Source organism: Amphibalanus amphitrite, unplaced genomic scaffold, assembly GCF_019059575.1.
Source record: "Amphibalanus amphitrite isolate SeventyFive unplaced genomic scaffold, NRLGWU_Aamphi_draft 001101F_arrow, whole genome shotgun sequence".
NCBI classification, from domain to species: Eukaryota; Metazoa; Arthropoda; class Thecostraca; order Balanomorpha; family Balanidae; genus Amphibalanus; species Amphibalanus amphitrite.
In genome coordinates, this window is record NW_024882595.1 from 200,216 (window position 1) to 212,324 (window position 12,109).

The following is a 12,109-nucleotide window of genomic DNA, read 5'->3' on the forward strand; positions in this document are numbered from 1 at the left end:
ATTCTGATATGTTGACGATAAAACTCGACCAAACATCAATAACACATCAATGACCCAAGAGACAGCACTATTCACAGAGCTCCGAGAAATCAGTCACCATCGTCACCCACCTGAGACAGTGAACCTTGGAGACGACCAGCTGGAAGGCGGTGACATCTCCCTTGACGGGCAGGGGGTGTGACTCGTCCAGCTTCAGCCGGAGCGCCAGCAGTAGCTGTTCGTACATCTTCTGCACGCTGCCGACGTCCATCAGGTCCGGCCGGTCTGCAGAGAAGGGGGCGGGGGAGGGTCAGATGGGGTACGGGGAGGGGAACTGCGAATGGGGACACGTGAGGGCAATCAACGAGCCAACAGCTGTGTAAAGCGACTGCCACTGTGACCAGTGACTCGTGATTTGTAGTAGTGATTGATAGTAATGATTGAGTGCATGAAATAACTGCGACTAGCAGCCGTGCCCGTAACTCGGACCACCAGTTGACTGCAATGGTACTCACCTGGCGCGAACAGGCAGCAGGCGGCGAACAGGGCCTGTTCGGTCTCTGAGAGCCGAAGCTCGGCCAGACTGCGCACCATCTCCCACACGTCGTGCACCAGCTTCATCTCGGTGGTATCGCCGAGCAGGAAGGCGTCCTGCTTGAGTGGCGTGTCACCGTACAGTACCACGTCCTGGCTCAGGTCGTAGTAGCGCAGCATCCGGATCACCGTCAGCTCAAACGCTCCTGGGAGGACAGAAAAGGAGAACAACTCGGTCAGAACGGAGAGAGCTGGGTCAGAACGGTGTTAGGAATACCCGTCACTGGTGTTCGTTGAACATGGCTATACATACAGTCATTGATGCAGTGATGCACGTCAAATAGCCGTGCGAGCGGTGAAGCATTGTTATCAGAATAACAAGAAATAATTGAGAATACAGATGATACAGTGATTTTCAGCTTGGACATTAGACACTCACCGCCTTTGAGCAGGGTCAGCTTGTCATGCTCCTGCAGTGATTTCAGCTCGAACAGGGCCTTAGCGAACTCGATAATGTTGTGCTGGATCAGGGTAGTGACGCTCTGTACAGCGTCCATCACCAGATCCTCGTGACTCTGCCGGAGGCCAAACAGGGGTCGGGGGTCAGATCGGGGTCGGGGAGGTCCTCATAGATCATTGCAGTCCGTGGAAATTGAGAAACATTTAAATAACATGGCATTTGCCATGAGGATGCTCAAACCCATCAGGCAATAAACAGCCACACACTTAAACTGGCATTTGTTTCGACCGTCTCACTCACCAATTTGCTGTAGTAGGACAGTTTCTCGAGGTCGTGCGGCTTGCGGAGCATCTTCTGGATGTAGTCGCTCGAGTAGCGCAGTGTGTTGCGATGCGCGTCCGTCACAGACTTGGCCAGCAGCTCGGGCAGCCGAGACGGGTCTGTGGACAGAGCTGCGTCACACGGCTGGTCTATAGACACGGCACTCGCCTGTGTGAGCGTATGCGCACAGAGAAGGGCAAGGCTAAGGCGCTACCACATAAATACACGCATTTGGGTAAAATTAACATAAAAAAGAGATCGGTGATGTGACTAACATAACGTCTGGACTTCAACATGGAAAGAAAAGACAGATAGAGAAGAACCTCGAACCCGTCTAGACAGAACACGGACTTCAAATGAAGTCACAACACAAAAATCCAGCACCAAAAGATCACACAAAGACGATATTCCAGCACCAAGTTACCTAAAATCTAAATAAAACCGGAACAATGTCCAAACAAAGCAAACGAATTCCGAGCCAACTGACTGGACGGTCCATGCAGGAGAGGACGAACGCCACGACGAGCGGAGAGACGCCGGGCTCTGACCGGTGCGGCCGGAGGGGGAGGGGGAGGGGCATACTGCACCTACCGGGGGGCCGGTCTGCCGGGGGGAGGCCGCCGCCGCCGAACGGGTCGGCACAGTCGACCGAGAGCCGCTCGACGCTGCTGTCCACCGGCTCGAAGGAGTCGTGCAGGTGTCCGAGGCAGCCGCCGCTGCCCAGGCCCTCCATCTCCTCTTTGATCATGGTGTCTGTTATCCGGTTGACGCGGGGGATGGGTGTCTCCAGGGGCTGCAGCAGGGGGCTCTGCTGCTGCTGCTGCTGCTGGAGTGACTGCTGGTGGTGCTGCAGCGCGTGCTGCTGCTGCTGCTCTTGGTGAGCCGGCGCCCGGCCTGTCGGACGGCGCACGAGCTCCACATCAGGGGACAGTCGGAGGTTCCGCCCGCAGGCTCACATAGACAGGACAGGCACATGGAAGAACCCTGGCCGACGGATAACCCACATCCGTCCCCAAACCGAGTGCAAGGCCGACATATCGTTATCGGAAGTTATTTTATATCGGTTATTGACACTTTTATTTACATAACATGCACTACCCTGAGAAAAGGACAGAAGAAGACACGAAAGAAGACGATATATGACAGCGTGACCGATTCGTCCCAGCCCAGTAACGTAGCACGCCGCCTTGGGCGGGCGATGTGTGCGACACCTATCGAGCGCCTACAGCGCCGCGCTGCGGTCAGTACCTGAGTTACCGAAGGACGTCATCAGGTCGGAGCCGGGAAGCTGCTGGGTGCCAGGCAGAGCCTCCATCGGCGGCTGCCACGACGGTGTCGTCGAGTCGACGCCGTCATCGACGGAGAACGGGAACGGCGACTGGTAGCCGCTGGCCTGGTACTGGCCCGACAGGTCTCCGGCGCCGGCGAACCTGGTCGGGCGGAGACACAGGTACGGTGTTATGGAGGAAGCTAACAGCGAACAGCCTAGAGCTCGGAGATGATGATGCTGATCAGCTTTGATGAAATAATCTTAATAAAAAAAACGCAAAATAAATTGCCCCGCAACTTTTTCGAATCAAATCCGCTATCCACGGGCAACCAAAAACATCCAAAAGTGGAGCGAGCGCTGCTTACGGTTGGTAGCTGGCGAAGGGCGAGGCGATCTGGTCTTGCGAGGACGAGGGCAGCTGATGGCTGTCGGCGTACACAGACGAGTCCGGGGAGGATCCCTCTCCAGCCACCATCTTGCCGCGGTAGAAGCGCACCTCATCCTCCACCTTCTCCCTTTGCTTCTTTGACATTCGGCCGAACTTGACCGCTACCGAGAGAGAAAAAATCCACGTTAAATCACAGCATAAGTAACATACAAATTTATAGCCAGCACAGCAACGTCCAGACGATTTATCCGTAAGTGGTAACTAGGTGATTCATAAGTGAGTACCAAAGAACACCGATCTATAGCATGTTCATTGTTCAACTTAAATGTCCGGCCAGTTAGCAAACTCTTCAGTGATTGAGCCACCACAATATATCCGACTTTGGCAACCCATGATAACCGATGCATCTAGGTTGTCATTTATCGCAGGAAACGTGCGAGTAGCGTGCCGGAGTACCCACCAAACCACCATCAGTTTTTCCCGCACATAACCAGTTCCACGCAACTCACTACAATGCCCAATACGCAAATCATTGCGAAGAAAAGCCTTTGTAGGTCAGCGTCACGCTTCATTGAATACATTTTCCTCCGTCTCGGGGTGCCGGTTGCAGCGCCGTGCCGTGCCATCCCCGGCCGCCGGGGAGGGGAGGGGAGGGGAGGGGAGGGGAGGGGAGGGGAGGGGAGGGGAGGAGAGGGGTTCCCGGTTTGGCCAGCACCGTGGAGGGAGTGCATCTCATTACATTTCAGCCTGGCCACTGTACGGCCAGCAGGAGGGACCGGGACCCAGTCGCTACAGCGCAGCTCCTTTGTCGGAACACTCGGACCGTTCTTCACGGAGCTAAACGTAGCCCATTATTGCGAACTTACGCTCACGGGGTAGAGCGTGGTTTACGTTTTAGTAGGGCAGCTCACGGGATATACCGTGATTCACCGTTGAGGGATTATTGCCCACGGAGTAGGTGCTCGGTTATTCTGAGGTTAATAAAGCGGTGGGCTCTGATCGCTGCTGCCGGCCGCAGCTCAAAGCGTAGAATTCACAGAGGCTTCACAGAGGCAGTCTGTGGCTGGCCGCAGCGGTCCCAGCGGCGGCAGCACAGCTCCATAACGGTGACGGACGGAGCGTTCCGCCGCCGCCTCCAGGAGTGACGTCACGCACAGCGTCACGGAGCGTCTGTCACACGGACCCGGAGCCCGCCCAGTGACCCAGTCCGTTGCGCAATGCAGCGGCGGCTAGTGCGTGTCGCCGCCGCTAGATGGCAGGCCGGTCGGCGGTCACGGCGAGTAACGGGTTCCGCGGCGCTACGGCCGTAACTGCTGCGGCGCCACACACCGCGGCGAATCACTCTTTGTAGTCGCACGGAACAAAGGCCGAAGCCGCGGTCCTACCCCAACAGCGGCGGGCCGGACATCGCGCCGCGGGTTAATGAGCGACGCGACGGGTGGCGACGGTCCGCGGCGACTCGCGTCTGTCATCAGCCGACCCGACCCGACCCGACCCGAGCGGCGGCGTCAGAGACAACAGCCGTCGGCGGCCGACGACCCCGCGCCGCCGTCCAATAATACGCCGCTGCAGAGCCGGCCAACTGTTGAGCAGTGGCCAGCTGCCTCCGCGGGGCAACACGCGCCGTCTCCCTCCCGGAAACGAGGCACTGCAATCCGTCGGCCGCGGGGTCGGAGACCGAGCGGAGCCGTCCGGAGACGGCAGAGCAGCGCCGGGCAGTCGTCCCCAGCACCACAGTGGCGCTCAATCGCCGGCCGATACCGACAGAGAGAGGGAGAGAGGGAGAACTCCCACAGGAGCGGCGCCCCTTCCCACGGAGGTCGTGACCTCGCCGCGGCCGACCGCTGTTCGGCCGGCTCCGTGCAGCTCCTCAGCGATCCCGTCCCCAACCGACCGACTGCCTGCCATGGTATACTGAGAAGCCCACCGAGCTGCGGTGGGAAAGGCAGACCAGCCGGCACCGCACGGCGCTAATCCTTCCGGGAGCGAGGCTGGACGGCCGGCCCCTCAGCGGGGAGCAGAAAACAGGGGTCAACGGACTGCCCGGGGCCAAACAATACACGAAGAGCCCCAGATTTAGCACACTTTTCCATTCATATAGCCGCGATAGCACAAAGGAAATTAAACCCTAAGACGGGCCTAAATCCTTGCAGCACGCCATCTTCAAATTTCGCAGGATTTCATTTCGCACACAAGCCACGCGCGCTGAGTCCCCGAGACATTCAAGAAAAATACACACTGACCCATGTTATGAGGGGACGTCGTTTTTTGCCGCATTGCGTCAGCGATCGATCAGCTCGCGTGGACGGCTCGCCGCGCCCGTACACGTGTGTGTGCCGATTGCAGGTTGATCGGCAGGTGGAGCCCCCGTCCGGTGACCGGCCGGCAGCGGTCACTGACCCCACACTGCAGACCTGCCGTGACGGCAGCAGAGCCCCGTGCACGACACGGCCTCTGCAGTAAACGGGAAATGCCAGCCGACGGCCGCGGCCACGCCACTGCCGGGTGGGGACGTGCAGCGTCACTCACACTCCGGGACAACAACTCACAGGAGGCCACTCACCGGAGACAGTGTGAGCTAGCTCTCACACTCTCACATTGGCCACACAATCACATCAGCGACACCGGTAGCGAAAAGTGACGGTGACACCGCTGCGGGGACAAAGACGTGACACGCTGAGACGTCAGGAGAGATGACAGCGAGATGATGGAGAAGGATGCCGTCTTGACGTCCCGAAGTCCCGCGTTCGTCATGGAATGGACGAGCGGAGAGAAAGTGGCATTTCGTCAAGTCGACATTTGTAGTCGAATGTATCAGCTCAATCGACAATGACAAGCTCAGCACTCCATAAGGCGCGGCGAGTACGGACTCGGTGCATTCATCAGACCTGTTTGGCTGTGTCACGGCGGACGATGGAGGCTTCCGCGCGAATCAAATACCCGCCAGTCATCGTCTTGGCTGAGCAGCCGCCGGCTCCAGCGTATTCCCAACAGCGTAGACTTTGTACCAGGAAATTGCAAACGATGCATGCTAAAGCGATCTCAGCTACCGGTGGTAATGCCCCTGCTCACGGCATTCTGATATGACCGGAGACAAAGAGCCGGTACCGGGCAATGGGTCACGTTCACATAGCCTTAGGCTAATATGACGAATGAATTCCAAGAGGAGGGAAGGAGTCGGGTCTTCCAAGGGACTGGACGGGTCGGGTCGGGTCAGGTCGGAAATTCCCTCCGGCGGCGCCCCAGCAGGGTCCCGTCCGGTCCGGTCAGACGGGTCCACACTCCTATCATGACCACGAGATGACGATATGTTTCGGACAGGTCGGACGGGTCCGCGAGCCTGCCATGACTGGGGGATGACGGCTCCGCCGACCAGCCGGTCCCGAGATTAGCGAATATAGGTCGCAAGGGCAACGACCGGCCCTTCGCCGAGGCTGCACAGAGCCTGTTTTGAGTCACATGCAGCCTTTTCCAGTCTCATGGCTCGGCGGAACAGGTCTGCGGCGGATACAGAGGTTCGCGGCGCTAGGTGAGCGGACTGGGGAGAGAAATGCCGTCTCAAACAAAGCTGAGCATTCACCGTTCGATGGTTTACCAAAAGAGTGTGTGAGTGATGATCCTGCAACGGTAGTTTCACTGATATATTATGTTCGATTTGAGTAACAAAGAGCCGGCGAACATACTTGCTTGCCGAAGTAGCACAATACTTCACACGCGGAAACACTGTGACCCGACGACAGCTTTCCGCGATTGTTACAACTTATTTTAAGGACGTTTATTGCCGTTGTCATGCAAAGGTTTGCACCTGATTAGGTGTCTTACACATGCCAGCACGCAATGTGTAGTTTGCTAAAAAAAGACTCGAGTATGTTGATTTTACCTATTGCTTGATAACGCATTAAAATAGGACGCTGTCCAAGATGCATTGGCAACGAACCTAGCCTGCGACACTTCATACCCAAATAAACACTAAACATATCTTACAGAAGAGGACATATAGTGTAAATCCGCACTGAAATCCAATGGAGGTGTCCAAGAACCACGACAACCCAGCGGTTTCTTTCAGCGACCCCTGAAGCGGTGGGTACACACAGATTACGTCTAAAGCTACGAGGCAGCCGCTTTTACAGGTCGCCGATAAAGTGTCACTGTGTGTTTGTGTTTGTGGCCGGCGTCAGGTGCCCGTTCCGGACGACTCAGAGCCGACAGACCAGTGCAGACTGACCCGTCTGGCCACAGTCCAGACAGACACAATCGTCTCTCACCGCTCTACCTACCGCGCACCTGTCTTACGCTCTAACCTCCCCACTCTACATTCCTGTTCCGTCAGTCTGTCTCCACCCAATCGCTCTTACTCATTACCATTCAAGAGATAACGTCCTATAACACGCCCATCTCCGATGCCTCACGATCGAACACCGCACTCAGCTGTCGCCTAACAAACCACCGCTCCAAGCTATCAAACACGAACTTATCACGATGGCAATTTGGCTGACGGCTTCTTTCATCGGCGCCGTGATACTCGGGGCCGGTCGATGCGTCTCTGTCGGAGCCGTCAGAGGAACCATCGGTCGCCGCGTCCCGGCGCCTGTAGAACGTCATTACTCAGCGCCCCGATCACTCCGCCAGTGAGACCGCAGCTCGGGCGGGGGCGGCGCGGCCCTGCCCCCGGTCACACCGTCACAGGGTTGGGCCGGAAATGGTCCTGCGAGCCGCGCTGACTGGCCGGTACGCGGTGCGAGCCACCAGACTCGTTAACCCAATTCTGCCGGCGGCGTCGCCCGCGTGACGTCACGCGGCGCATGGGCCGACTATTTGCGGCCGACAAACGGCAACAGTGGCCAGCGTCGGGAGCGACGGGCCTCGACGGATGCCAGCCGCCCACACCCGAGCTCGGCGGGGGCGGCGGCAGAGGGAAGAAGCTCAGAGAACGGGGTCACTGACCCGCCGGTCATGACCCAGACATCGCCGCGGGCTACCGGCCAAAAAGAGCCAAGAAATAAAAACGCCGAGGTGACTAACACAGTGCGCTTCAACACCAAAATATTAACCAGCCTTCTGTGTAGAACACGTGAGCAGCATAACACTGCCACACCGTTTTAAACACTCAATTTTACGAGGCCTGCAACATCCAAACACAACACGACTCCGGGGCGTAAAACATGACCGGTCGTAAACCCCGGCGCCGCTCGGCTGTGGCACTATGTCCAGTCAGAGCCAGCCAGCTCCCGTCAGTCCCGGGGGCCGTGGGGAGCCGCTCTCCGCGGGCCAAACAGCCGTCGTCATCACAGTCACTCGGAGGAAGCGGCGACCATCAAGGCCAGAGCCGCGGGTGGTGCTTGGTAGCACTGTCCAATGTGCATAGGCCGGCCGCTCGGGAGCTGGAAGGAGGGAGCAGGAGAGAGGGGACAGGGGTAGGCAGCTGCCACGTTTGCTTATCGATCGGTGTAATCAGGAGGGGGTTACCCCGACACCGACAGGCTTCCCCCTGCTGACAATTGGTGGTGGGCTGATGGCACACGGTGTCTCCAGTTTGCAGTTGTCGGCACCGTCGTAAGGCGCTAATGCGCCGCGGAGTGTCGCCGAATGACCCACTTTACCACTCGGGTTGCTTGCTTACACAGCACAACGCGGCAAGTCACACAATAAGGCCGACCGCGCTGCCCGGGCTGAAAGCCATACCTGCATACTTCGCGCTGAGTAAACGGTCGGTAATGTCAGCAGAGGCCTCATTAATGTTCTAAGAATAGAAACGTTATGAAGGGTAGCCGTCAGGGACGAAAACGGTTTTTCATTTTTCTGTATGTCCAAAATATTCCACTGAGTTACGCTGTAATTCTTATCGCCTGGCCTCTATGCCACTTATCTGTCTAATGTCTATTGTTCGATGTCCACAATTGCCTGCACAATGTTTATCCCTAGGCTATTAATTACCCAGCTTAATCCCGTCTAATGCCCATCTCTGCCTGTTCTATGTCCATCTCCCGCCTTTAGCCAGCCGAACGGACAAATAACGACCCTCTATCACGCAGCATTCGTGACTCGTGAATCCCGGACACCGGCTGACGGCAGCTCACACCTCACAGCCGTGAATTGGGTAGTCTCCAGACAGACGGTGGGTCTCCGCCGCCGCGCAGCTGCCCTCCAAGGCTGCAGGAGCTCTGCGGGCCGCCACTGCCAGCCGACCACCGGGCAAGGTCACGCACGGCCCGGCGCGGCCTTGGCGTTGGAGGTCGCCCCCGCCCCCGCCCCCGCCGCGCCGCCGGCGACGCACACCGCCGCCGACCTTCTGCGGCTCCGGCGCACGTGCGTGGCGCATGACGTGCCGGCAGTGGCCAGTGGGATCGGTGTGGGGTAGGACGGCAGGGAGGTCACGGGAAGCCAGACTGTTCTGGACAGGAGGGTGGAGCGCGACGGAAGACGAACACGGAAGGAACACGACATGATATGCGCGACAGGGAGAGCCTTGAACGTAGTATAAACATTATTACCATGAGGCATTGTGCAACCACGTTCGCTGAACGCTATGGCAACACCAACTGCGCTTATGCACGGCAGCTGAGTGAAGGGATATTATGATTGATGATCATGCTAGCTGTGGTGATTCATGAGTTTTGGTGGTTCCGCTCACTGAACACCACCGTTTGGCCGAGCGCGGACTGTACTACATTTTCGTGCCGATTGCACTTGCACGACAACAAACGACCCTAGAATAGCCGTGTCTGGCAATGTTTACAACCGCCGCTCTGACATTAGTTCATCCGACCGACGAATCGGTCCGTATTTCACAAAACTCGGCGCGCGCTCAGCGAATGGCAGGCAAGTCAGCCATGAATTCCATCCGGGACGTCGTTGGGAGCCTTCGACGTCGGCGTCAGTCTGCCAGCCCAGTTGGCGCGCCGCCAGCAGCCTTGGAGAGACGCTCCGTCGTGGTCGAACCGCCGGGAGCCACGCGTCCCGTCACCGCCGACAAAGCGGCCCGCTCGGTGACCGCCGGCCGTGACGCTCCAAAGATGGCGCACCAATCGCCGTCACGGACCGAGCCGGCGGCGAATCGTGCGTAACGCCGTGAACGGCAAACGGTACAGCTCGTGAGTACCGCTGCTGCCGGGGGCCAGCTCCAGCCATCTGTCTGCGAGTCTGTCGTGACAGCTGGGGAAGACGCGCAGCAGCCTCAGTCAGCGAGATTGGTTCCATTCGAGGAATGCTATCCAGGAACGCGTAATCATGCAGCGTCAAAACGCATAACCGACGACAGGAAATAATGAATGATTCGATCTGGTCAAGTGTTGCCTTTCATAACAGCATTCATGGCACTGCATTGACCCGCCGCAGGTCAGGGCTCGGTGTCAACTGTCATCTGTCACAGACTGGCGGCCCGTCCGCTGTGTCACCCGTACGGTCCTGCGGTCGCCGGTGACACTCCGGTGACACTCCAAGCCTTCCGTCCGGAATGGACGACCGTCAGCGCCGCGTGACCTTTCCCAGAAGTCAACGACCGGGCCAGCGACATGAACCGCCCAAAAAGCGCTACCGACCGGCGCGCCCTCTACAAAACACCGCCCTGCCACAAAACAGGCCCGGCCGCCGCCGAGGTCGCGCTCCTCTGCAGTTGGCCGCGCAGGGTTCAATAAACTCCGGGCTGCCAGCTCTGCAGCCGCCTTTTTCCTTCGTCGCTAGTTGACGCGACTTTGAACTTGCGTCCGTCGGAGGGCTGGGCCGCGCTGGGGCGTTGTTCGATCGGAGGGTGGGTGACGGCACCCAGCCCGCGGCGGCCGGTCACCGATCAGCGGAGACCGATCACGACACAGCGCCGCCGGCCGGCCGGTCATCCGTTACACGGCGTGCGCTATTTTCGCCGCAGCGCCATCGTTGATCACGGGTGGGGTCCGGGGGGCCGCCAGCCGAATTAAGATAAGGTTAATAGGCCGTATCTGCAGCTCTCCCTGAGCCGCGGCCTTGTACGGTCTCCGGGGAGTGGGCCGACCGGCCAGGCAGGCGGGAGGGCTCTCCCCGTCCGGTGCGAACCGCCGCCGAACAGAGCTCAACACTGACGCGATATGCAGTCCACACATGGCTACGCTGGTTGTCACGCATCAGCAGGCATTACAATACAGCAGCAGTGATGATTACCTGAAGTGCCGTGCAGTGAGTGCGACTGGACGGCGCTACTGGGCGGGTCGACGAGGCTACTCGGTCAGTCTCAGTGATGGAACAGCCGGCCACGACACGCGTCAGTCCCCACGCGCCGATTGATTATGTAAACAGCCGCCGAAGTAGGCCATCGGCCGTGTGTTTTAGCCGGACGTCCCGGCGCCGCGGGCACGCGGACACAGGACACAGGACACACACACATATACGAGGGAGGGGGCACGGCGGCCACGGCGTATGGGGAGGTTGGTAAACACATACCACCACCAGCCACTCGGCTCCTGCCCCGGTCAATAGCGCGTCACTGCCGTGCGTCGCAGGGGCGGAGGACGCGCCCCCATTGCCGGGTCCTGGGCGACCTGATGACGCAGCGATGTCGGGACTGACCCGACCGAGCCAGTGGCTTATCGCTGCGCGGACAAAATAAAATATGTCACTACGGGGCGGCAGTGATGCCCTGCAGACCTCGCATTCAATGGCAAAGTGAGGTGTGAAACTGACACCGTCGATACCATACCAGCTGACGACACGTGATATGATTAAACCAGGGCATCTGGGCTACTCCCCTTCTTGGAAATGTCACTACGATCACGTCACACCTCTGGATGGTGGTGTCGAAATAAAGACGTCTTTATGTTCAAAATATTCTGGCCCAGTGACGTCGAACTGCTCAACAAACTGACGTAACGCCGACAGCCGCGGCGGCGGCAGATCTGTGCCACCGTGAACCCGACGTCCCTCTGGCCCCACCCTCGGTACCCGTGGGTTGCTGCGCTTGGGGTACGCGGTACAGCGCCGGTACAGTGGAGGGAGGGGTAGGTATACGGGCGGCGCCCGGTCCGACCGGGCGGGTCAGGTCGACCTTGGCTGTTGAAAGTGGCCGGTCGTCCGCGGCACAGGCGGGCGGGCCGAGCTGGACGAACAGCGGCCGCGTGTCCAGCGCGGTTGCGACATCACCGAACGGACAAAGATGAGGTTCTGTTCTACAGGACGGCGGCGGTGGCGA

General features: G+C 58.7%; 1 protein-coding gene across 6 annotated transcripts in view; it reads right to left on the reverse strand.

Annotated features, from left to right (window-relative positions):
- Positions 1-12,109, reverse strand: part of LOC122370121 (probable nuclear hormone receptor HR3) — a 36,907-nt gene that overhangs the window by 4,229 nt on the left and 20,569 nt on the right. For 4 of the 6 annotated variants that reach the window (XM_043345397.1, XM_043345400.1, XM_043345396.1 and 1 more), the window contains 7 exons: positions 2,930-3,113; positions 2,543-2,724; positions 1,886-2,188; positions 1,274-1,413; positions 953-1,088; positions 495-719; positions 111-264 (listed from right to left, as the gene is read on the reverse strand). In XM_043345397.1, the coding sequence (XP_043201332.1) occupies positions 111-264; positions 495-719; positions 953-1,088; positions 1,274-1,413; positions 1,886-2,188; positions 2,543-2,724; positions 2,930-3,113 (1,324 nt within the window). The remainder of the gene's footprint in view (positions 1-110; positions 265-494; positions 720-952; positions 1,089-1,273; positions 1,414-1,885; positions 2,189-2,542; positions 2,725-2,929; positions 3,114-12,109) is intronic. The other 2 variants (XM_043345401.1, XM_043345402.1) reach the window with 1 other exon arrangement.